The sequence below is a fragment of the Enhydra lutris genome, unplaced genomic scaffold, assembly GCF_002288905.1.
Source record: "Enhydra lutris kenyoni isolate GAN:26980312 unplaced genomic scaffold, ASM228890v2 scaffoldscaffold43, whole genome shotgun sequence".
Classification (NCBI taxonomy): Eukaryota; Metazoa; Chordata; class Mammalia; order Carnivora; family Mustelidae; genus Enhydra; species Enhydra lutris.
Window position 1 is genome coordinate 3,362,967 of NW_019154127.1, and position 26,657 is coordinate 3,389,623.

The window sequence follows — 26,657 nt, forward strand, 5'->3', positions numbered from 1 at the left end:
TAAATTGTTATTAAAGACTGTTTAAGTATATATCGCATATTGAATAATTATGTTCATATTGTTTGGAACAGGATTTTAACTTTTGGAGAAAAGAGATACAGCTAAGAAAGATAAGGTTAAGTGAAACCTCTACAGTTTTAATTTTGAATTGGAAGTATTTGTATGAACTCATGATATTTTTCATCTTAAAAAATAAATATATCCTAGCTCCCTGCATTGAATAGACCTGAGCATGTAACCAACCCAATAGCAATAAGCACCCTTAGCACTCAGATTTTGGTAGCTAAACACCATTTCCCATTAAAAGAAAACCAAGAGTCCTTGGGGATATAGCTGAATCCATGATCTGGGGTAAGAAATGTACAAAATGAGCCCAGACCATCTTGTCATTCCAGAAAACAAGGAAATTACAGAAACCAAGGCAAAGCAAACTACTAATGTAACCAACATGAAGAAACTCTCACTGTTCAAATAGGTAATCTGTGCATCACTAATGGTAGTAGCTGTAATGGATTGGAACACAGCAAATAGATGTAATTACATGAACTCATAATGATTTAAAAAATTCCTCTCACTGTTCACTGGGAGGAGCTAGAAAACCCAATCATTATTTTGAAAGCTGGCAATTAAACAGACAAGTAAATCACACATGTATTTCACCTTGGGGCACCTGGGTGACTCAGTTGGTTAAGTGTTGAACTCTCGATTTCAGCTCAGGTCATGATCTCAGGGTTATGAGATCGAGCCTGGTGTGTGGACTCCGTGCTGGGCATGGAGTTTGCTTAAGATTCTCTCTCTCCCTCTCCCTCTGCTGCTCCCCACCCTGCTTATGCTCTCTCTCTCTCTCTCTCTCTCTCTCTCTCAAAAAACAAACATTTATCCTGCCTTGATATGAATTGTTCCTCAGGTATCTGAATAGATCGTGAAAGAAGGCTTTTCTTTTTTGTTCATTTTTTTTTATTTTTTTTAATTTTTTTTTTATTTTTTTTTTAAATTTATTTATTTATTTATTTGACAGGGAGAGAGAGACCACAAGTAGGCAGAGAGGCAGGCAGAGAGAAGGGGGGGAAGCAGGCTCCCTGCTAAGCAGAGAGCCCCATGCGGGGCTCGATCCCAGGTCCCTGAGATCACGACCTGAGCCGAAGGCAGAGGCTTAACCCACTGAGCCACCCAGGTGCCCCCTTTTTTGTTCATTTTTAAAGGACAGTAGCTACTAAATGAAGAAGGAATAATAGAGGAAGGTGATCCCCATTCTTTCAAGGCTTAATGCATTAAAGCATTGCAGCAAGGATGATCACTGGCTAGTAATATCACAAAAAAAGAGACAACCAGACATTTTGTGTCTCTTGGATAGTCTTGCCAAAAAAAAAAAAAAAAAAAAAAAAAAAAATCAAACCAAAGCCTCTAGATCTAACTTTACTTCCCAGGAAATACAGGGAATAGGGAATATGATGAACTCCACCATGGTGTCCAAATGGCAAGCTCTTCAGGGCAAATAGCCCATTTCCTCAACAAATAGATTGCAAGTTGAAAAAAAGAAAGTGGGAGGAAGGAGAGAAAAATCTGTAAATTTAACTAGACTTCAGAGCCATAGCAACCAACTGCAACACATATGCTTTATTCTTTTGCTCCTGATTTGGGTAAATTGACTATAAAAGCAATTTTGAGACAAACTGGGAAAATTTGAACATCGAAGTGATATTTGATGCAATTAGATGATTATTATTATTAAATTATAGGTGGGATAATAGTATTATGGTTTTATTTCTTTAAAAAAAGAATCCTCCTTGAGAGATTCATATCAAAATATTTACAGATGAGATGATATATTTAGAATTTGCTTTGCAGTCATACAGAACACAGGGGAGTAGATGGGAGTCCAGATAAAACTAAATTTGTCACAACTTGATCATTGCTGAGGTTGAGGTTGAGGTTGAAACCATGGAGTTTCATTGTGCTGTTTTTGCTGCTTTTGCAAATGTTTGAAGTTGTCTATGACCAAAAAAAGTTTAAGTCATGCAAAGTTTGCATTCAATGTACCATACCTATGCTTGTTGCATATTAAAATGTTAACTCTTTACCAAAAATCACTCTGTTATATTCCTATCCTTGAATGTAACTCTTAACCAAAAATCTTCGAAGAAAATGAACACTCTAGAGAAAAGTGCTGGGTTTATTTTAAAGATGTGTACACCCACAAGATAACATTGCTCACGTGTGGTAGGCTGAATAACAGCCCTCCCCAAATATCCTTATCTTTTTTTTTTTTTTATTTTTAAAGATTTTATTTATTTATTTGTCAGAGACAGAGATCACAAGTAGGCAGAGAGGCAGGCAGAAAGAGGAAGGAAAGCAGGCTCCCTGCTGAGCAGAGAGCCCAATGTGGGGCTCGATCCCAGGACCCTGAGATCATGACCTGAGCTGAAGGCAGAGGCTTTAACCCACTGAGCTACCCAGGCGCCCCCAAATATCCCTATCTTAATCCCGAAACCTGTGAATATCACTTTATACGGCAAAAAGGACTTTGGAGATGTGACTAAATTAAGGACTTTGAGATGGGGAGATTATCCTAGACTCTCTGGGTGGGCCAAATGTAATCCTAAGTATCTTTATAATAAGGAGGAAGAGAGACATTTGACTAAGGAAGAGGAAGATGACACGACAGCAGAAGGCAATGTGATGTGGGACCACAAGCCAAGGAGTGAGGGCAGCCTCCAGAAGCTAGTAAGGGCAAGAAAACAAGTTCTCCCCTGTGGCCACTGGAAACAACCAGCCCTGGCAACACCTAGATTTTAGTACCCTAAGACTCATTTTCAGCTTCTGACTTCCACGACCTTTAGATAATAAATCTGTGTTGCTCTAAGCCAGCAAATCTGTGGTAATTTGTTACACCAGCCATAAGGCAGTAATACACCTCTGTTTGTCGATCCTGGGGGGTAGCGGGCAGGGCATGAAGGCTGCCCCACCTGGTTGTGTCCCAGCTCTCTGCCTGGAAAAGGGGGCTCCCAGAAGCTGAGGCAGAGTATTGTAAGCATCACACAAAGTGGACATAATACAGTAGCCTGCTCTGGTCATCATCCAATAAATATTTGTTCTCCCTTCTTAGGTTTCTTCCTTTTACCTTCTCCCCTTCACCTAATCTGTAAACACAATGACAGATAACAAGTGTGCACATTTCCTATAAAAGAAAACACCATCAAAAAACAACTTCACCTTCAAGCTTCAGGTTATAAATTAGAGGGAAAAGAAAAACACTGCCAACAGATAAGGTCTTTGAGGTATTTGCTAATAGAAATATGTGGTTACTATCTCAGAGAGTTGACCTTGGTGAGTGTGTTAGTTCTTACTAATGATAAAGGGGGAAACACACTATTTTAATCTGTCTTTCTACCAGGGTACTTTCATGGGTATTTTAAAGTCAAGATTAATACCAAACCAAGAAATTCATTTTAATAATCAGTATTTGTCAGGTAAAAGTGAAAAATCCAAACTAATGGAATTAAATTGTCTTCAATTTGAAAATGGAGGAAGGAAGGAAGGAAGGAAGGAAGGAAGGAAGGAAGGGTTAGAGACAGTTATTTAGGTTCTAATAAGATACTGAAGGAAACCAGATAACAGGAAAGTCAGAGTCCTGTCCTGGCAGCATTCCACAAGAAGCCTATCAAGCCAGACAGGCCCAAGATGGTGGGTGCCATGATAGGAAACACCTGACTAAATAAGGAAGCGAAGGCAGGAAACCCAGCTTCCAAGAAATCCCACCCCAAGTGATAACATTATACCTCCTTGTTCACAGCTGTCCCTGAACAATAGAAACCCATACCCAGGACGCAAAGCTCTCTCTCTGGAGCTCACCTGTTCTCACAAGTCTAGAGTATACTTTCGTTTTAATAAACTTTCCTGCTCGGCTCGCCTCATGTTATTCCTCTGCTGTATTGTGTCTGACCTTGAATTCTTTCTCCTTACAAGACCAAGAGCCTTTGGTGACATCTTTGGGGCAGGCTTGGTCAAGGATCCAGGGACAACAGGAGGAAGGAAGGGAGGGAGGGAGGGAGACCGAAGGAAGGAAGGAAGGGAGAGAGGGAGGGAAGGTGGGAGGGGGTACAGAGGGAGGGCAGAAGGAAAGAAAGAAGGAAGACAGAGGTGCAAAGGTAAATTTTATGTGTTGACTTGATCACAGGATGCCTAGATATCTGGTTAAACACTATTTCTGGGTGTGTCTGTGTGTTTCCAGAGGAGGTTAGCATTGGAATCAGTGGACTGAGTAAAGCAGATGACCCTCCCCTATGTAGATGGACGCTTTCAATCCACTGAGGGCCTGAGTAGAATGAAAAGCTTGAATTTGTTCCCAATCCAAGTGATGACCTGGGACACAGATCCTCTGTGTGGCTCAGGCCTTCAGTCTTAGTCTGAAATCTGTATCATCAGCTCACAGGCTCTCATGCCTTTCTGAATGATACCACTGGCTTTTCTAGGTCTTAGCTTACACCGATGATTGATATTATTGGAATCTATCTATATGGAATCTCTCTATATGGGATCTATCTCTCTCTCTCTCCTAAGGAGATTTATTTCAATAGATTGGCTCCTTCAATACATTGGCTCTGTTTCTAATAGAGAACACTGACAGAAGGAAATAAATAATACAGAAGCAAAGAAAGAAAAGAAAAAGGTAAATCAATCCACAATTCCTTGATTTTAAAAAGGCTACACAAAGATGTGAAAATCCTGCCCTAAGCCCCAACCAGCCTCCTATTTTCAATCCATAGATTTACTTACACAAATTTGACGAGCTTTAAGAAAGTCTATAATCTTCTGGAAGCCTTGTCCCAGCCTCACTTCCCAGGAGGTGGACATAGGGAGGAGACTAGGTTTCAGACCATGCAACAGGTTGGCTCATCTGAGCGTGTGAGGTGCTTTTGAGCTGACTCTGCCACAGCCTATGGACAGATTGTACTCATGAAGAGCTCCCCAAAATCCAAGTGTAAATACTGATCATTTGCAGACATAATTCTTTAGAAAGAGGTCATTGACTTAAGCTGTTTGGGTTTGGTTTTGGTTTGGGAAATGGTTCTTTTTAAAACAGCATTTATTTGGTTTTCAGATCAGGTAAAATTTACCTACAGTGAAAAACACAAATATTTTTGTTTGTTTTGCTTTTTTTTTTTTTTTTTAATTTTAGAGAGGGAGAGAGAGAGGAAGAGAGAGTGAGCTTCGGAGGAGGGACAGAAAGAGAAGGAGAGAGAGACTCTTAAACAGGCTCCATGCCATGCGGGGCTCCATCCCACAACCCTGAGATCAGGATTTGAGCTGAACCCCTGAGTCTGATGCTTAAATGACTGAGCCACCCAGGAGCCCCTGGAAAGTACCAATCTTAAGTGTACAAATTGATGAGTTTTGAAAATGTATATACCTATGTAATTCACATCTGTGTTTAAATAGAAAACATTTCCATCACACCCAGAACGTTCCTTTTTGTCTCTCCCCAGTGTCTCCCCAACAGCAACTCCCAGAGGCAACCAGTTACAAAAATGATGTTTTTTGCTAGTTTTGCCCTTTCCAGCATCACACATATGGGATAGTACTGTATGAGGTTGTATGTGCTTGGCTTCTTTCCTTCAAAGTCATACCATTTTGCATTCCCATGAGCAGTGCTTGAGATTTCCAGTTGTTCTATTTACTCACCAACATTTAGCACTGTCAGTATTTTTTTAAAGATTCATTTATTTATTTGAGGAGGAGATGGGCAGAGGGAGAGAACTTCAAGCAGAGTCCTCACTGAACACAGAGCCTGATCCCATGGGCTCAATCCCATGACCCTGAGATCATGACCTGAGCCGAAAGCAAGAGTCTAGCACCCAACCAACAAAGCCACCCAGGAACCCCAACACTGTCAGTATTTTTAATTTTACACAATCTGTTATATAGAGAGGTACCTCTTGGTTTTATTTGCATTTCCCTGATGACTAATGATGTTAAGCATTTTTTAATGTGTGTATTAGCTATTTCCGTATCTTCCTTTGTGAAGTGTCTGAGTCTATTGCCATCTTTTAAATTGGGATTCTCTTTTCATTACTGAGTTATAGATTCTATATAAAAATTCTTTATTGGGTCTATAATTTTTAAGTGTTTTCTTACGGTACCTGACTTGCCTATTTGTTTTCTGTTCAGGTCTTTGATGGACATATTTATAATAGTTGCTTTAAGTTCATCTTCCCTCCAAACCAGAAGTCCCAGTTTTCCTGTGTCTTTGTAATTCCAGTGTTGTTGTGTTTTGTTTGTTTGTTTGTTTTTTTATGGAATTCCTGTATCTTTGTAATTCCAGTGTTTTTTTTTTTTTAATGGAATTCTGAACACTGTGGATGACAAATCTTTTCCAGGTCAAAGCTCACAATTCTGAAAATTAGCTCAGCCAAGTGGTCGTTGGGTTTTGCTATACTCACTCATGGGTCTACAGTTAGCAGCTGATCATGGGTCTGCCTCCCCCTCCCCCTCCCCCTCCCCCTCCCCCACTCCCTCCTGCTCCTCCTCCTCCTCCTCCTCCTCCTCCATCTCCTCCTCCTCCTCCTTCTTCTTCTTCTTGTGGGGCCCAAAGCAGGGCTTGAACTCATGACCCTGAGATCAAGACCTGAGCTAGATCAAGAGTCGGATGCTTAACCAACCGAGCCACCTAGCCTGGAATTTCTTATACAGCTTCTTAACAGTTGTAGAAATCAAAGCCAAAACAAGTCACAAGGTCAACCCACATCTGAAGGATGGAGAAACGTACTTTTAGCTTTGAGGGGGAGATACAAAGTCACTGTGTATACAAGGAAAAGAACGGTAACCATTCTTGCAATATGCCATACATGTATATTATTTTGTGGGCGTGTAAATTGGTAAGCTGAGGCTTTTGAGGACTATTTAGCTCTGTACCTAGTAAAGCTATCTATTAGTTATACTTCTGATACATACTTAGGAGAAATTAGTGTCTATGTCCACTTACTCATAATAGCCAAACCCAGAAAACAAAGCAAATGTTCATCAATAGAAAAATGGAGAGATACGTTATGGAATATTCACATGGCAGAATACCACATGGAAAATAAAAGGACAAAGACCACTACCTGTAGCAATATGGTGACTAAAAGGACCCGACACAAAAGGATACATATGGTGCTATGCGATTAGATTTAGTTGAGGTTTGAAATTGGGCAAAACTGATCTGTAAAGGTACAACTCAGAACCTTGGTGTGTGGCGGGAAGGGGGGAGTTATCAGGCAGGAAGGAGCATGACAGAGCCTGCCCGGGCACTGGAATGTTCTCTATCTTGATGTGAGTGATGGTTGTGTGTAAGTGTGTGGAGTGTGTATGTGACATTTGTCAAGCTGTATCTGTGAAATTTAGGCATTTAATTTATTGTAAGTTATTCCCCCATTTAAAAATATGTTTTAAAGATTTTATTTTTTAAAGTAATCTCTACACCCAACATGGGGCTTGAACTCCTGTCCCTGAGATCAGGAGACACATGCTCCTCTGACTGAGTCAGGCAGGCATCCCTAAAATAATTTTTAAAGGGTGGTGGTGATGACAAGTTCATGTGATTGGAGTAGAGAGGAGGGAAGGGCACTGGGGCCTGGCAGGACCAGAAATTGTTTTTGGCCAAGGGGAACTTAAACTTGAAGGAGCCAAGATGGAGGACGGTTTAGGAACGGGCAGACAGAGAGGCAAGCACTCCCACCTGACTCAGCTACTCTCACACTCTACATCCAGTCCACCTGTTAATCTTTGTTGTTTTCTAAAAAATTTATTTATTTGGGAGAGAGCACAAGCAGGGGGAGCTGCAGTCAGAGGGAGAGGGAGAAGCAAGCTCCCCGCTGAGCAGGGAGGCCAACTTGAGGCTCGACTCCAGATCCCGGGATCAAGATCCCTGCTGAAGGAGACACTTAATCAACTGAGCCACCCAGGTGCCCCTCCACCTGCTGGTCTTGCCAATCCCCCCAACTCCAACCTTCCAAACTTCTAAGTTCAGAATGAGAAAAGCAAAATATTATGTAGTGACTTGGACAGAGAAACGTAATCTGGCTGAAATGTATAAAAATGAATACAACCCAAATTAAGGAAGAGCTGGTAGAAGAATTTTTCTGTTCAACACATCCTGCAAAGTCAGACACATCAAACCTGTTGTCCCGGCAAAAGCTTCAGTACCGGGCTGGGGATACAGTGAGTCCTGGACAAATGCACATGGGGACACGCATGCTAGGACGGCTCAGCTTTCCTCTGGAGTGTAGAACAGTAACACTACCAGCTGGGGTCTTGGAGGGAAAAGCTGCATCATTCTGGGAATTTGGGGTTCCTTGCACATTCTCAGAGGCTCCTCTCACATTCAGTCCTGCTCATTCCAAATATTTGGAATATTCCCCTCGATCGCATCCGTGGCTCTTAGAAAAATGAAGGGATAACTTAGAGGCTCTTCCTGCACAAATGCCCCTGTCGTCAGCCAAGGGCTGGGTGAACCCTCCGGCCCTATTGCCTAAGAGCCGGATCCGCGTGGGAGTCTGGTCCAGGCAAACAGCCTCTTCCGCCGGAACAAATGCCGCTGACTGGTTCGTTCTTGGGGACTTTAGATAAAAGCTGGGAGGTGTTCTCAGTCGGGACGAGAGGGTTCTTTCGGTTTAATTAGTTGGCTCTGCGTACACGAGAGAGGTTACAAGTTCAGGGCTGACATCAGTCAATTTCTGCCCTTAGATATTCGGTCTAAGTCAGCGATTCGCAGGTTGCTCAACAGGGCCCAGAACTGCCTTAATGTAAGTCAAGGGCACCGCCAGCCTTTCATTTTGGTCTGATTACTTTTTAAAGTCTTAAAGCAAAGAGTCCTACTCGGCACCTTGTCCTTCAAGGGGCCCAGGTTCCCGTTTTCCTGTACTTACGCGGAGGGGCACGCTCGGGCCCGGCTGCAAACCCTGGACTCCTGCCTCGCAGCTCTGTTTGTCTTGGACTTTTATCAAGGAGGGCGGGGCGGAAAGTTCTGCGTGGGGGCTGAGATGTCAGGCACAGCCCCCTGGCCTTTCTCCCAGCCAAACAGTTCTGATAAGTGGTCAGGCCTTGAGCCCGGAGACCCACAGACACACTTGGATGACTTTACGGAAATCAGTTGGCCAGTCCCTCCGAGGGCTTGGACCCGCTTCGGATGCGCCGCCTGCCAGCGCCGCAGACATGGCCAACGAGACCAACGCCTCCAGCCCGTACGACGGCTACGAGTACTACCTCGATTACCTGGACCTCATTCCCGTTGATGAGAGGAAGCTGAAAGCCAACAAATGTGAGTTGAGGCAGAGCCTGGGGGGTTGGCCCAAGAGACTTTATCCATTCACCTCCTGCTCCAACAGGTGTCAAAGATGAGCCCAAACTTGACCCTGTACATGGAGATAGAAGGAAACAGGAGTCAAATGGTATCTGTTATCTTCTGTAATAGGCTTGAAACTAACCTGGGAAGAAACTCAGACACCTTGGGAGCAGAACATGCGTTTTAAGATAGGGTTCCTTGATGGAGTTTGATTTGTCTGGGTTTCCTATGAGCTAGGTGAATTTCTTTGAATCGCCGATGTTGCATTGTGTCCACCTCTAAGATAAATGACTTATTAATTTCTATGGAAATACCCACCAATTTTAATCTTCATGGTCTCAGGTAGGACCACCAGAACAAACCAACCTCCTTTTGCTCATCTCTCTCTCTCAGTCTTTCTCTCTTGGGTAAGTTGGTGCTTTGGGAACAGTTGTCTCTGGTTATTCCAGCTACTGAGTCAAGATAACAAGTTAGCTGAGGAAATGACTATGAGAAACAAGACAAAACAAAGTCCAAATACTGGGGACCCATTCTCTGCTAGCCCCATGTGTCGGGCTTCTCGGGTATTTCACGCCCTACAACCACAAAATCTGACAAAAAGTAAGTGTGGTCACTGGAAGGAACAGGATGCTTTTTGTATGAAAAGCCAGAGAAACGTGGTCACACATCAGCTCAACACTGAAATCCATTTGGATGTTATTGCTAATAAAAAACAGATCCCTGGCTGAACCCTTGGAGGAAGTCATCTAGAATGTCTTGTTAGGAGGCTTCCTGTTTCCAGTTTCCCTTACGACTTCCAGGAGGCCAGCTACTCTCCCATATCTGCCCCAACATGGCACCAAAGCTTTTTGGACTGGGAACAATAGGTTTGGTGTGTTTTGTGCTGCAAGGTATATACTCATGAAATTAAAATGCAGAATTTTGCACATACAGCTCACAGTAAGGGAGACATCGAGTTCTAGGGAGAACGTGTCAGGGTTGAAATAAAAGCCCATTCATATGTATCATCAGAAGCCCAGAACTTTAGGATACATAGAGATCTGGACAAAATGTAGATTCGACTTTTTTTTTTTGTTGTTGTTGTTGTTATTTTGTTGTTTTCTTTTGTTTTCAAAATGTAGATTCGTATTTAGGAGAGTCTTTTTTAAATGAACATGAATTAAGTGCAATTCTCTGTTGGCTTCGGACACTTCCGTCCTTTTGTGGACCAGACACCCCACTTGGTCGCCCCCTGCCCCCAGGCTCCAAAGCTCTCTCCCCTGCTTCGAGTAGGGACACGTTTTTGCAACTTTAAAACCTTCGAACCTACAGTCTCAGCCTTCTGCCCCATTCAGTCACCCACAAACAACTTCCATTTCTGGGAAAGGTGGCTGATGTGAGCTGTGTGTGAGGTTTGAAAAGAAAAAATGTTCTTTCTTGCACACGTGAACTTGAGACACAAATTTATAGCATGGTGGGCATACAAATGAAGGCAAATAAGAAACTCTTCCCCAAACTCCCCAATGCTATAAAGACCATCTCAGTGAGGACACTTAGGGGGAGCTCAGTTGCTGGGTCCCCTCAGACACCCTATATATCAGGAGCTTTCGACACCCATAGAGAATGAGCTACTCCTTCTGACTTCTATTTCTGATGTAGTTCAGTCTTTAGGTGTTCCCTGAACTTAATTTCGGCTTTCTCTGGAAAAGAAGTTTCAGGCTAGACAAAAACTCTGTGCTAGGCTTTTTATGTCCTGGTTGGGTAGTTGTCTAGCTCGCTCTAGAGGGTCAGCTGGGGGGCAGTGACCCACAGGTTGGAGGCCAGGCATGTGGGCTCCCAAGCCAGTCAGCTGCCGTTCCCATCTGAGCTCTGTCACTCACTAGCTCTGTGACTTTGGGCAAATCAGTTACCAAGGCCAGGCCAGATTCAGGAGGAGGGAATCAAAACCCATTTGCAATTAGAAAGGTGTTAACAATTCAAAGCAGTCTCTAATTCACCATTAATATGAAAAAAATACAGCAGTTGGGAAAATAAAACTAGAAGGACAGCGAGGTAGAGCGGGGGTGCAAAGAGGAACTGCACCCTTGACTAGGCTGGTGGGTGAAGGGCTCCCCACGGTGACCTATGAACTGGTGAGAGATCAGACATTGAGGATGGCCCTGGACAGAGCCTTCCAGGCAGCGGGAACACCAAGGACCAAGGCTCCAAGGCAGGGGAATGAATGCCTGACATATTCCCGGCATTCAAACATGAAGACATGGATATTCAGAGTGTCCGGGGAGGAAGTAGAGAAATGAGTATTGCCAGATGCGTCGGATGAGAAGCAAATTGGGTTCACCATTTTGGAGAGCGGAGTTGCCAAGGACCAGACAAGTTGAGGATGCTCACAAGGCATAAACCAGGCGTCCCTCTCCCAGGCGCCCTCAGGGAACCCCTGCACGTGCCCACAAGGATATGCATATTTCAGCGTTCACTGCAGCACTGTTTGTGAAGTCAGAAATTGGGAAGGACATCATATCCATCAACAGGAGGAGGGATACATGAGTTATGACTGTATTACTATCACCAGTAATATAGAGCAGTTATAGCACGTGAGCCAGATCTGCGTGTGACAAGAGGAGCAAACTGCTAAAGTATCATGAGGTAAAAAGCAACGGGCCAGGGGCGCCTGGGTGGCTCGGTCGTTAAGCGGCTGCCTGCACCTCAGGTCATGATCTCAGGGTCCTGGGATCAATCCCTGCATCAGGCTCCCTGCTCCTCAGGAAGCCTGCTTCTCCCTCTCCCCCGTTCCTGCTTGTGTTCCCTCTCTCACTAGGTCTCTCTCTGTCAAATAAATAAATAAAATCTTAAAAAAAAAAAAAAGCCACAAGCCAAATTATACATCCTACGGAATTAACTTCCGTTCATGCTTCATGATCCTATTGATTATAACGACATCTCCTTAAATACCAATGAATTTGTTATAATTAATGGTGCGATTAATATATAGTAACTTGTAAATATAAAAATACGTATGTTCTTTCTTAGGGGGGGTGCAGGCACATGGGAAAATATAACAGCATACATCAATTTCCCCTGGAGCGGAAGACCAGGAAGATGGGAAGGGCTCTGACTTTACCTGTAATCATTTAATATCCTTTTTTTGTAAAAGGATCAGAAGCAAATATTTGGTGGACACATATTCTGTATTTCTCTACATGTTTGGCACATTTATAATTCAGGTTTATAAAGTTTATTTTTTTAATAATTTGGGAGGGAGAGTGAGCATGTGCGTGCATGAGTGGGGGGGGCACAGAGGGAGACAGAATATCAAGCGGACCCCCAGCTGAGCGTGGAGCCCTACACGGGGCTTGGTTCCAGGGCCCCAGGAGCCTGTGATGAGCTGAAACCAAGAGTCAGCTGTTTAACCCACTAATCCACCAAGGCCCCCTTAAAAATGTTTATTTTAAAGGTTAAAAAATAATAAGATTCATATGCTCTTAGTAAAAGATTCAGACAGCAAATTACTTCACTCTGCTACTCGGGAACCATCAGTGTTAGCATTTTGGTGCCTGGCCGACTAGGGTTTCTCTGTATCTTTTCATCTCTATGCACACAGTCACACACACACACACACACACACGCCTGTGTGCACACACAAAGGGACTCCTTGTCTGCATGCTGTCTGTAAGAACTCCTGATGGGAAACTGAGAACTCCCTTGAGTTCCCTCTCTCCTCCTTGGGCCTGTCGGTGACTGCATCAGGCAGGGCCCAGCTGGTGGCAAGTGGTCGTTCTTTCCAGCGGAGGGACAAGCTCAGCTGGGGAATTGGGGGCAAGGACCCAGAGCCTGCTGGAGGTTGGGGACAATAACTCCATGCTCTGGGCAATTTGGCAGAATTATAAACATTTAGTTCATTTGGACAGGGACCCTCTTTTTTTCTAAACTGTGGTTACAGCAGCTTGAACTGACCTAGATCTCGCCTCACCTAAGTGGAACCATACACTGTGTGACTTCTTGCGACTGGCTTGTTTCACTAAGTCTTCATCGTGACAAGGACTCTCTTGATAAGCAGGCCATTTTGCCCATTCACAGAGCCACGTGGCAGAAAGAAATATATGGTGGGTTAGCCCAAGACCACAAAAATGACCTTGAGGTTGATCATCTCCTGACACCAGAAACAGAGACACTCCCAGTATGGTGGTTCTATCCGAGTTCTCCAGGAAGAACTGCAAGAGTAGGATGTATGGATGTATGTTTCCCAGAAACACCTTCACAGACACATCCAAGAATCCCATTTTACCAGCTGTGTGGGCATCCCTGAGCCCAGTCAACTTGACACATAAAATTAACCATTGTGGTGTGTCAGCCAAGCTGGTTATCGGAGGAGGAGCTTTAGTGTTGTAGAGCGAACGTGGGAGCCCCCGGGGTAGGGAACAGTAGCCACCGCAGGACGTCCAGAGACCTGGTCACCAGAGTGATGAATGGGCACAGGGGCACTGGCAGGGGGGCCCCAGCGTGGGGTGTCCACTCATTATTTTCACAAAATATCATCATGTTTCCCCATAGCTCATCAGCTTAGTCTGGAGGGCTCCCTTCTTCACCAGCATCTCTCGCTTTCCACTGGTTTCCTCCTTGCTGTCTAAAACATACCCAGATCTGCATCCCTGCTGCTTTCTTGTACCATCAACCAAAGTCTCTCCCACCTGGTCTCCAAACTTCTCCAAGTGGTGCCCACTTTCACCTTCTCTGGTCCTCTGCACCCACCATCATCTGAAACTGCCCCTTCCGAAAAATCACCCTGCACGCTCACTTCCTTCCTCCCCCTGGTTTCTGTGTCTATCTTCTCTTCTGTCCCTCTCAACCTCTTTCTTCTTTTCCTAGGTGCACTCTTCTTAGGGTCACCAACCCCCTAGGTTTGCCCAGGACCATCACAGGGATGCATCTTGGGGAACTGAGGCACTTCAGATGGTCATCTTAGTTCCCCTCTTCTCCCTCGAGTCCCACCTATGTAGGAATAAAGCTGCCACTATCCTCAATCACAGAAATCAGAAAAAGACCCCTACTCTGTGAACACAGTTAATCACAATTCATCCAGGGGAAATTCCTTGAACAATGCACAACTTGTGTAACTCTTCATGGCATCCTTGCATAGGAGGGACTCCAGGTGCAACCATGCGCTCATTGCACCATTCCCTGTCCCTGCCATCTTAATGAGTCTAAGCTCCCTTTTCCTCTCAGTAGTCTCTCTGAAATTGAGTGCTGTCAATTTGGTCTTTCATCTATCTCAATAAACCCCATTTCCACATCATACCAGAAGCTCACCATACCTGTCTTATCTTCTTGCTTTTGCTCACGATTAACTCAACAATCAAAATTTTGTAACTATCCATGATAGGCCAGGCATTGCATGGGCAGCTGGAGGCATAAATCCCTATCCCTGATTTTTCTCAAGAACGATTTTATTTTATGATCATTGTTATCTATTTTACAATGATGCTGTATTTCCAAGCAGGTTGCACATATCACAACATCCCTCCACCTCGTAAGATAGTAACAAGTGAGAACATAACACTGTATCTAAACATTGCAATAATGGGGCCTCAGTGTCATCTAACACCCGGTGTACATTCAACTTTCCCCATTTCCAGTAAGGTGGCAGGTACACATCCTTAATAAGCTGTTACGTGATTCATGGTGTTATGCTGGAGATTTGCAGAAGTGGCCGGCAGAGCTCAGACAGGGAAGACACAAGGAAGGCTTCACAGGGAAGATGGACTAAGCTGAATCAAAAGACCCAAAGGGACTCTGCCCGATCCACAGAGGGGCGGCCCTGGGTGGGGTAGACCAGTTACACTATGTGTAGGCAAGAGGTGCTTCCGGCAAGCACCACATGGAGGGTGTTTTTTGGGAAGAGTGACATGGTGATGAAATTCTTGCAGGCCAGCCTCAGAGGGATTCATGGGAGCTTCAGGGAGTCATTTAAAATTGTAGGCAGAGAAGAGACAAGGTCCAATTTGCTTGCTAAGAATATCCCTCTGGCGAATATATAAATTTGAGGTTTGGGTGGGTGGCAGGTGACACAGAGGCAGGAAACAGCCACATGCCACCCCTGGAAACATACAGTTGCCAAGATCTCTACGCTCGGGAGTTGACAGTCTAGGAGGGAGGGGTCAGCATAAATAAATTAGGGTGCTGTAGTGTTGCAGCTATCGGAATATAAGTATGGGGGGTCCCGGGGCCCAGAGAAGCCAAGTGACTTTCCCCAGGTCACCCAGTGAAATATTTGCAGAGCTGGGACTTCAATTCCAGGCTCTGATCCCTGGGGACTCTTTCCAGGACACTAGACATGATTAGTGGGCAAACTGTCAGCAGACCGGAGGAACCAACAGAGTGGGAACCTTCCACTGGTCTTGCTCTCTCTAGCCCCAGCTCCTGAGTGGTGCCCGGCATGATCTCTGCGGGATGGATTAATAAACGAATGGGAAGTAGGCAGCTCCTGCACACACCATTAATTTTCATGATGGATAACTGTGTCAGTTATTAATTTACTGCCTTCAAAATACGCTTTGTGATAAATGATGGGATTCCTTTAAAGTGAGCTGGGAGTTAAGATTTCTCGGGACAGGGCCCTGGGGGTGGGGGATCTGTAGGAGGGTTGGGCTGTGGCTGGGGGTCAGCGGAGGACATGTGGGGCAGTCGGCCCCTGTCACTGGCCCCAAACACAGTCCCTCTAAGATCTTGTGGTCTCACGTGGCAATAACTTCTCTGCAGCCATCTTGACCTGGAAACTGAGGTCCCTAGGCATTCCGTGGCCCACAGGGGGCAGAAGTCACAAGCCCCTGACAAGGGGACCCCCTACCAGCTGTTGGTCATTTGCACCCTGCTGGTGCTCTGGAGGGTGGTCGTTCGTTTGTCCAGCAGCTCCAGACCAGCTCAACATCTCTGCTATCCAGCGGCCAAACCACATCTCCACTGAGGTCTGAACCTCCCCCAACTATGTCCCTCCTTGGTGTGATGGGCTGGACTGTGTCCCCCCCAACCCAATTCCTATATCAAAATCCTAACCTCCGGTACTTAAGAACATGACTGTATTTGGAGAAGGGGGTCTTTAAAGAGGTGATCAAACTATTCTGAGGTCATAAGGGTGAGTCCTAATCCAATATGACCAGTGTCCTTAGAGGAGGAAATGAGGACACAGACACACACAGAGGGAAGACCGTGTGAGGACAAGCCAAGGAGAGAGGCCTCAGGAAGGACCAAGCCTAGGAAGGACCAACTTCCAGCCTCCAGAATTGTGAGAAACTAAATTCCTCTTCTTTAAGCTACTGTCTTCATTGGTTCAGGCTAATATAACAAAATACTATAGAATGGGGGCTTATGAAGAACAAAAATGTATTTCTCGCAGTTCTACAGGCTGGGAAGTCTAACACAAAGGCCCCAACATGGTTGAGTTTGGGAGAGGGGCCTTCTCCTGCTTTGGGGCTGACATCTTCTTGCTGTGTCCTCCCAGGGGGTGAAGATGTGAGGGCATCGCTCTGCAGCCTGTCTTGTAAAGGCACCGATCTCATTCACGGGGGGCTCTGTCTGTGCCTTAAGCAGCTTCCAGAGGCCCCAGTGCCATATACCACCTCCCTGGGCATTAGGATTGGGCAGATGAATTTAAGGAACCACAAATGTTCTTATCATAGCGCAGCCTAAGCGAACGGACATGCCTGGGTCCCCTCCTGGTTTGGGACCCCTGTTTACTGGAGCAGAAAGGATGGAACGTCGTGAGGGGCAGGGAGGACAGTGGGGTCTGTCGGCGAGGCAGCTCAGACTCTGATCTGGAAGGCGACCAGGCACAGCAGCTGGGCCACGGAGGGTGATGTGTCCCAGCAGTGTCCACTCCCCGTGGGGCCCGAGACCTGACTCCAGAACTCTGATCCTGTCAATCTCGCCTCTCCCCTCCCATCAGCACCCACCAGCGGGGGTCCTTGTGAGTTCCCTGGGACAGTGGTCACCCACCCCGGCAACCTGTGTGTGGGAAAGTGACTTTCCTCTGTAGCTGCTGTTACTTCTTTTTTTTTTTCTTTTTTTTAAAGATTTCATTTATTTATTTGACAGAGAGAGAGATCACAAGCAGGCAGAGAGGAAGGCAGAGAGAGAGAGGGAAGCAGGCTCCTCGCCGAGCAGAGAGCCCGATGTGGAGCTCGATCCCAGGACCCCGGGATCATGACCCGAGCCGAAGGCAGAGGCTTTAACCCACTGAGCCACCCAGGCGCCCCGCTGCTGTTACTTCTTGAGTGAACTCGTACACTGGCCTCTTCACTGGCTGCCCTGCCCCCCAGCTGGACTGGCGCTGGTCCAGGCAGGGGTGTCCTCTTCCCCAGGGGGGCAACAAGTCAAGCTGGCTCCTTCTTTCCTGGCAGGACCTTGGTGACATCTTCTGCAGCAGGGGGTTGGGGGGATGCTCTTTCTGCTCTGCTAATGCTGATTGCTCTGTCTCTGGCTTTCAAGATTTTCGTGAGCACAGACTCCTGTCCTTTGTGTCCCACTAACTGCAAAGGATACGTGCAGAGCACCCTGGAGTGGCCCTTCTGCAGGGTACCAACTACCCTCTCATACAGGGTAAGGGTGGTGGGGGACAATCGACCGTCTCGAAAGAAAATCCCTTGGAGGGAAGCATCCCAAAAGTAGATTTGAAGCAGTCAAACCTAGCTTAGTCTACTCGGGCTGCTGTAACAAAATATTATAGACTGGGAGCTTAAACAACAGACATTCAGTTCCCACATTCCTGGAGGCTGGGAGCCGAAGATCGAGGTCGCAGCAGATTTGCTGTCAGGTGAGGACTTGCTTCGTGCCTTGTTGACAGCCACTCTCTTACTGTGGGCTCACGGGGCCTTTCTTCCAGGCCTGCAAATGGAGGAGAGAGGAGGGGGAGATGCAGCAGGAGGCTGAGGGGAGACGGAGGGAGGGAGGCAGGCAAGGAGGAAGAGGGGAAGGCAGAGAGTGAGAGGGAGGGAGAGTTTCTTCCTTTTCTTACAAAGACACTAATCCCTTCATGCTGCCAGACCCTCCTGATCTCTTCTAAACCTAATTACCTCTCAAAGACCCCACTTTCAAACACCATCCGTCTGGAGATGAGGGTTTCCGCCCTGGGAGGTGGGGAAACATAGTCAATCCACAACATTGCCTTTCTACAGAGTCCACTATGACCGTCCTGTCTCCCCTAGAGATTTCAAATAGGGTCTGGGATATTTCAAATAGGATCCGGCCATATATATATATATATATATATATATATATATATATATATATACACACACATTTAAGGTTTTATTTATTTATTTGAGAAAGAACATATGAGCTGGGGGGGAGGGGCAGAAGGACAGGGAAAGAGGGAGAGGGAGAGAGAAGCAGATTCCCCACTGAGCAGAAAGCCCGATGCGGGGCTCGATCCCAGGACCCTGAGATCATGACCCGAGCCGAAGGCAGAGGCTTAACCCACTGAGCCACCCAGGCACCCCCGGCTGTATATGCTGTTTTGTATTTTGCTCTTACCGACTTGACAATATTTTGTTTTCTTGTGTTGTTAAATATTCTTTCACAAGGATTTTGTAAACAACTGCATGGTGTTCTAGAAATTTCTGTTTTTGAACATATAGAATGATTCCTGTATTTTGCTGGTACAAGCAGTGGACTTGAGGAGAAAAACTTCTGTTGTATGTCAAGTAAAGTTATCTCGCCTACTTTTGTTCACGGTATTTGAATTCAAGGAAGTTTATTAAAAAAAAACAAACAAACAGGGGCTCCTGGGTGGCTCGGTCAGTAAGCGTCTGCCTTCAGCTCAGGTCATGATCCCAGGGTCCTGGGATCAAGCCCTGCATCCGGCTCCCTCCTCAGCAGTGAGTCTGCTTCTCTCTTTCCTTCTTTGCTCTCTCTCTCTCTCTCTCACTTGCTATCAAATAAATAAATAAAATCTTTAAGAGAACAAATAAACAATACCCCCCCACACACACACATGCAAAACCAGAAATCTCTACCATCCATCCACTCTCTGTGCTACTGTTATCACGGTGTCAATTTTGTTTTCCGTAATGAAAAAGCTGGCAAAAGGCAGCTTCTGGCGGGCTCAGAGATGCTCTGTTACTTGGCTTTGAAGGTCGGGTAAGGCAAGCATGAGTCCAGGTGAGGAGGGACAGAGGTCACGATGCAGACAGCAGGTGAGCTTCTCTGTTAACAAATGCACCTTTCTCTCCTCGCCAATTCCTCTGGGTTGGATCTCTGACCCAGTCGAACAGATCAGAGAGATTCACCTCCCAGTTCTTCGCCTCCCAGCAGAGGTACACATCAAAGGCAGAAGGATGCTGGGAATGGAGCCATGAGCCAGGGATGCTTTAAAGTGAGACAAAGAAGGTCACATGATGTGGTTGGTTGAGATGCGGAAGATCAGGCTGGGCTCGACTTCTGTACCAAGTAGAAAAGGAGGCAAACAGAAGGAAAAGTACCCAGGCTCAGGTGTTCACCTAACAAGCAGGGAGGATTTTAAAGATTTTTGTGTTCGTGCCCATACACTGGAATTTATCCGTCATGGTTGGGCAGAGTGCTGGAAACACCCAGGGACTGATAGACATGTTTTATGGAGCTTTCAGTGATGACTGGAAGGCTCTGGGTTGCTCTTTCCCAGGGCTGGCTTGAAATCTGGTGTGATTTTGTTAGAGGGACTTCACAAGGATCTGTACCCTTGTGATTTTCAGATATGACTTCTGTCTAGGGAAAAATTAAGAATTTCCCCAACACTGTTGACAAAGTGAGAAATGCAAATCCGTTTCTTGAGGCTCTGCCTGAATCCTATGTTTGCTTTCTAGCTGTCCCCCTTTCAGGGGCTAGGCTTAGGGGAAAACAGTTCCATATACCAATGTTACAGTAGCAACACATATTACTGTAACACAAGGACTCTCCAGATACGCCCTGATGCTCCCTTGCAGGGAGCGGCAAGATGGATTGATTTCCTTTGGGTAGTGCCTGGCTTTCACGCTGTATTATTTGCTTCTCAGGACAGTATGTCTTCTTCCTTTAAATTATGGCTTAGGAAAAATCTATCATAGTTCATATCGACTTCCACTGATGTGCTGGCTCTGGCAGCTTCAATCAGAAGGCAGTCTGTTCATCTGCTTCTCCCAGAACAGAAACACACCACTAACCCAGCTCTTCTGAACACAAGGCAGAGAACTTGGTGAAAACATTGAGCCAGACACCTACATGTAACTCTTTTCTCCCATCAGAGCAATCAGTTTCATGTTACAAGTTTAACGGATACTACTAACTCTTCAGCGAATGGCCAGCCTTGTGGATAGGACATAAACAGTGAAAGTGATTTTGCGTCTTCACTTGGCTCAGGCCATGATCTCAAGGTCCTGGGATCGAGCCCCACATCAGGCTCCCTGGTCAGTAGGGAGTCTGCTTCTCCCTCTCTCTCTGCCTGCCATTCCCCCTGCTTATGCACTCTTACTCTCTGTGCCAAATAAATAAAATCTTTTAAAAATGTTAAAAAAAGAGAAAGTGATTTAAACAAGGTATGAGACTGTTTACCTCGCAACGAATATCCCATCAAGGTAGCCCCAGCTAGAGGTGCTACACATGAATGATTCCATTATTGCTCCCAAACTGCTTGGGGCTCTTCTTTTGGAACTGACTTTGGTAGTGACAGCATCTTCTATGGGACATCTACAGTGATAAACTATGTATCTCTTTCGAGGGTGGGTTTGCTTTGGGGAAATATTTAAGAGTCATCCTCAACCAATCAGGTGAATGGAAGGGATGACTGAGCTGATTGGTACCGCCTGGGTGTTGAAAATAAAACATGATTTTATGAAGTAGCAAAACTGGTGTGTGTGTGTGTGTATGCGCGTGCGTGTGTGTGCGCACGCACGCTTGCCCTTGATGATAATCCCAAAAGAAAGCTTTACAAATGTTTATGAATCTTTGGTAAATGTTTACAGATGTTTAATCAAGACATGTATTATTTTAGGAAGATTTATATGACTGTGATAGAAGATGATTATTGTGAAAGTCAGCATTCATTTGGATTTGTAAGTTTGGGTACGCTCATTTAAAAAGTCAGCTCTTTTTACTGATTCAGTAAAGAAGTTGGTTACAGTCAACAGCACCCAATGGAAGAGAAGCTGGTTTCTGTCTCACAGAGAAGTCTGCAGGACCCTGTGCTGGGTCGGCTCCATGAGTTCCTCAGAGACAGCTTCCTTCCAGCTCCTTGCTCTGCCGTCCCCTGGATCCGCCCCTTATCCTTACACCCCAGCCTTTCTCTGGGATTCACATCCAGGTTCCCACCTGCAAAATGGAATACAGAAATAGGAAGGGATACAATGTTATCTGAAATCTAGCAGGCTCTGCAGGAGGACGTCTAGCAGCAGTCCAGTAACCTCACTCACATCTCATTGGCCGAACCCTGTCACATGACCATATCTAGCTGAAAGGGAGTCTGGGAAATGTAGTCTTTATTCCAGGCAGTGAGAGGCAGGGCTTCTCTTACTATGTAAGAACCTGCAAACATTAGGATTCGCAACTTGCAGTCTGTACCTCGATTACCTTTACTCATATCCCACATTTCAGTGGAGCTTAAAGGACACGGTGGTATCACTTGCCCAACACCCTCTTAACAGAAAAAATAATTTTAGTTCTATTTATATATCATTTCACAACCATTAAACAAGGAACTGTGCCATTGGCATTATATATACATATTATTTTATTGAATCCACCTAAAAGTCTATCTAACATCTAAAAGTCATCCCCATTTAATAGATTTAGAGATATAAAAATCTCAGATTGCCTGAGATCCCACGGCTACAAAATGGCCAAGTCAGAATTTGAGTTCAAAATCGCCCACCTGCATCGCCTAGGTCCTTAACCCAGTTGTTGTTCCCCAAGAAGGGAAAAGTCTTGGAGTGAATCTCCTATAGGGCTCTGGGACCCAAATGTTAGTAGCTTTTGGAGGAATGCTAAAACTGAGGTTCAGCAGTTCACAAAATTGAACAGCTCCAAGACAGGATGAGAAACTCCCCAGGTGTGAAGCCGCACCATTCCATCAGAACCTCTTCTTGTCGACCAACTGTGGATGCCTCGCTCCCTTCATTCTGCCCGTGTGGGCTCAGAAGGGAAGGAAGGAAGGAGGGGCGAGATGAGGGGAGAGGAGAAAAAGGAGGTAAATTAGGAAGGGGGAGAGAAAGGGGGAGGAGAAGAGAAGGGAAGGGGAGGAGAGGAGAGGAGAGGAGAGGAGAGGAGAGGAAGGGAGGGGAGGGGAGGAAGGTTTTCCGTGGTTGGACCAGTTTCCTTGTCAAGCCAGCCTGCGGTTCCTTGTTGTAAAAACAAGCTCAGGGATGTTTAAACATTTCCAGCCCTGGGGAATGACATCTCTGGACCTGGAACGAAATATTCTCTCCAAGCACTTAGACTGAATCTTCAGTAGGAAGAGGAAAAAGAGCCCCCCCCCCCACTTCTTTTTTTGGCCGTCCCTTTCAACAGAACATAAGGAAAGAGAATTTAGTACCGGAAATGGCCAGTGGCTACTGACCCCCTTTTCATCTGAAAACAATTCAGATCTCACTTCTCTGAAGACACTGTTTTCTGTGGAAGGTGTTACTTCATTTCCTGTTTAGTATGTGGAGATAACTGACCACGGGCCAAGCAGACACGTGTGAGCCCAGGAGAAGGGGCAGGGGTGTCCCAGAGGCAGAACTTCTGAAGCTGTTTTCTTAGAGGCCCCGACAGAACTTCTCTAGCTGCCGGAAGATCTCAAACCGTGTATGATTTTCATGGAGACAGAGCAGAGTGGTGTCTGCCTAAATCCAAAACATCCTTACAGGATAAAACCAAAACTTCTGAAAGCATTTATTCCGTCCCACTCCAAGGGTTATAAAAGAGATTGTGACTGGCTGGTGGAGCCGAAGCAGGTGCTCTAGAATAATGAGTGAGCAGCCAGGAATGCTGAGAACTTCAGGGGCTCCTTTTCGAAAGTCCTTCAGTTTTGGGCAGACAGTAACAACATCATTCCCTATTTCCTGGGAGCCCATATACCCCTACGACTGGTCAGAGTTCTGGGGCACCACCAGTGTTTCTCAGGTCAGGGACAGAGAGGAGAGAGGTTGTGGGAGCCAGCCTGGGGGTCTTCGTTGTCCTTGTCTTTCTGGAGTTGGGAAGGCCAAGTTGTTGATGCTTCGTTACAAGGCAGTGGGGGTCTGACTCCTTTGGCGAGTACTGCCTCTCTTCCTTGTAACTGTTTTTGATGCTGTCCAGGTATAAGATGAACTCTTACAGTCCTTCGGTTTCTCTCCCTACCTGTCCCAGGTCATGGAGAGTAGAGGTGACACCCTTTACTCAAGTGCCATTATTTACCGCCGGGGCCTTCACTTCCAGCTCTATGTAGATGACAAACAAATCTCTAGCTACCTCATTCATTCATTCAGTCATTCATCATTCATTCATTCATTCATTCTGTTCGTTTCCTCTTTTGCTTACCCATTCATAAACATTTTTTGTTTAATAGAACACAGCGCAAGTCTGGGCAGGCATATCCCTGGGAGTACTGGGAGGAGTGCAGAGGAGGCTGTAGGGGGAGGAGTGTGTGGGAGAGAGGGGAGCAGCCATTTCCGCTGTGCTCCTGTGGCTCCCTCTGAATCCTTCACACCTTGTGGTGGCACCTGGCATGAGTGGGTGCTTAATAAATTCCTGAGGGGTGATCAGCCTTCAGTAGCCTCCTTTGCTCACACGTGTATGTGTCTAGCAGGTCCATCTGGGGGCATCCGGGCCTGGGGGCACGAGTGTGTCTGGGATAAGATCCTCAAACACACTCATTACGAGCATAGTGTACTGTGCCCATAGCCATCGTCGATCACCAAGAAACACTACCGTATTGCAACAGTGCCTCGCAACTTGCAGAATGTTCTTGATCTGGAGCCCTGGAGGACAGCTCCTCCTGGCCTTTCAGGTTCTACCTAGGGCCCCCAAGAGGCTAACTATGTTTCCTAGTTTTCCTGTCCTTTCAACCTCTGGCCACAAATGCACAGGGTAGACTGCACGGGTGATCTTCCCTCCTGTCACTGTTCCTCGCCCCCAAATTGGCCACGTGCCCCTGGAAGAAAGGGGCCAGTGAGGCCTCGGTTAAAAGCTCTGCCCTGCCCGCCACGGGAGCGGTCTAGCACCCCAGTCTCGCCCACCTCCTCCTAAATCTCTCGGTCTTGGGGTCTCTGAGGCTGCCCCTAATAGAGCAGTCCCCAAAGGCCCCTGCCGCCCTCACAGGGGAGGGGAGGTTGGTTGTCATACGAGCTGCCCACAGCCCTTTCTTCTCTCTCTGAAGGAGAAGGGGAAGGAGGGGAGCAGCAGCAGCTGAAAAAGCAAATCCACGGGGTCCCTTCGTTTCACTGGCTGGTTTTCCTTCGGCAATCCCCTACCTGAGCCTGCCGCTGGTTGTTCTGGGAAAAAGTCCCTTCGCTGCGGCCCTGGTGCTCGTGGAAAAGTCTTCCCAGGGGTGGCTGCTGAGAGGCTGGGAGAGGAGACAAGTCCTCTCCTCAGACCCCATTGCCCGGAGCTGTGGGCTTCTGTGGCGTCACGCTGACACCGAGATGCAACCCCCCTTCCCACAGATTTCATTGTCATCACCTTCTGGGTGAGCCTGGCGTCCTTCGTCATGCTTCTCTTCCTCATCCTGCTCTACATGTCCTGGTCAGGCTCCTCACAGGGGAGGTGAGTATGGAGGGCGCCGGCACAGGTAAGTCACGGGCTGAACAGTGAGGGACCGCAGGTCCGCAGCGCGGGGTGCTGTTCGGTCACGAAAAGGAACGGATCCCCGATTCCCGGTCCGACACGCATTCACTTCCAAGACACCGTGCTAAGTGTAAGAAGCTAGATGCAAAAGGCCCGCCCCCCGTGTTGTAGGATTCCACGGATATGAAACATCTAGAATAATCTAGACACAGAAAGCAGATTAGTGCTGGCTACTGGGGCCGGGGCTTCTTGTTCCGATGACAGAAATATTCTACAGCAGACTGTGCGGATGGCTGCACGGCTTGTGACTCTACTGAAGATCTCTGAATTTTCCATTTAAGCGGGTGAACTTTGCTGTCTATAAAATATAGCTCCGTTAAGCTGTTAAAGAAAACCGAGCCAAAATGACCCCATGTGGCAGTTAGGGCTTGCCAAACGACTCACCAGGAGAAGGGGACCCAAATCTAGGCATCTACGACCACCATCTGTTATTGAATACGTACTGTGTGCCTTAGCGGCTAAACTGGAGGCTTCCTTTTGGTCACACAGGGAGGCGGAAAGCTCCCTGATCCGGTGGGCACCCAGGCAGCCGGGGCTGAGGAGTCCTCCCTGTCTTGAGGGCTACCACCTTACACGGCACATGGGTAATGCTGTTCACCCTGATACCAAAGCTCTCCAGATATTTCAATGGGCATGGAATGCTCATGGGAGCCAAATGGGTCGTTTGTAAGATTTGGGAAGGAGATGCTGCATTGCTCCAAGGAGTTGTTCTTTCTATGCGTAAAAATATAAAATTCCACTAGCATCATCTGAAAGGAGGGCTCTGCTCTATCAGGCTCCCTTCCGGACCCTCCTCATTCATGTTAGAATTAGAACTACTTGGAACTACTCTAGCTGGGACTGATTCTGTACCAGAGCATCACCTCGTGTTATCCTGATGGCAGCTAAGAGGCGATGATGGTCCCATTTCATTGATGGGACGGGAAGGCGGGTGGGACGTGGTGGGCCGGCTCACTCCAGGCGGCTATGCCCGCTGCCCCAAGCACCTCACATTTGGGAGAGGCATCAGAGAGGATGGGTTTCTAGCTAAGACACGAGTCTGGCTGGAGGCACAGGTGCACGGGCTACACGCTCAAGCATGTGGATAGATGCCTGCTCCCCATTGTAAGTGGACACGAGGGAGATGGGACTGCAGGCGGAATGACCGAGGGTCAAGGTCACCACTGAGCACTGCCTATTATCTACCACTGCTCCACAGTGGTGACCCTCATGAACTGGGCTGACCCTCCCCCAGGGTCTGTTCCCTTCGCGGAGGTGCTCTTGTCCCATGACGTCTTCTCTGTGGGTTCTGGGCAGGCAGGATGGCACAACAGGAAAGCACCCAGTACGTTCTCTCGCCAGCTTTGATGCCTGCCTCCCATCTGCTCTGTCCACAGGAACAACGCCCAACACCACGCAACATGCCCCTGGAGTCACAGCCTCCACCTCCCCCTCTGCGTCCGGGGGCAGCCCTCCGGCTCCACTGAGCTCGGCCGGAGCCCCGGGCAGCCGAGCACGCAGCCCTGAGTGGCAGCAGCGGCCACGAGCCCCTCCACCTGCCCCACTCTGCCCCCTG

General features: G+C 46.7%; 1 protein-coding gene across 1 annotated transcript; it reads left to right on the forward strand.

The window, feature by feature from the left end:
* The first annotated feature begins 8,727 nt into the window (after window positions 1-8,727).
* On the forward strand, window positions 8,728-26,608 carry LOC111155664 (melanocortin 2 receptor accessory protein). The gene is made up of 3 exons (XM_022515957.1): window positions 8,728-9,298; window positions 24,922-25,021; window positions 26,479-26,608. Exons 1-3 carry the CDS (start codon window positions 9,112-9,114, stop codon window positions 26,606-26,608), a joined length of 417 nt encoding a protein of 138 aa, XP_022371665.1. The 5' UTR covers window positions 8,728-9,111.
* The last annotated feature ends 49 nt before the right edge of the window (window positions 26,609-26,657 follow it).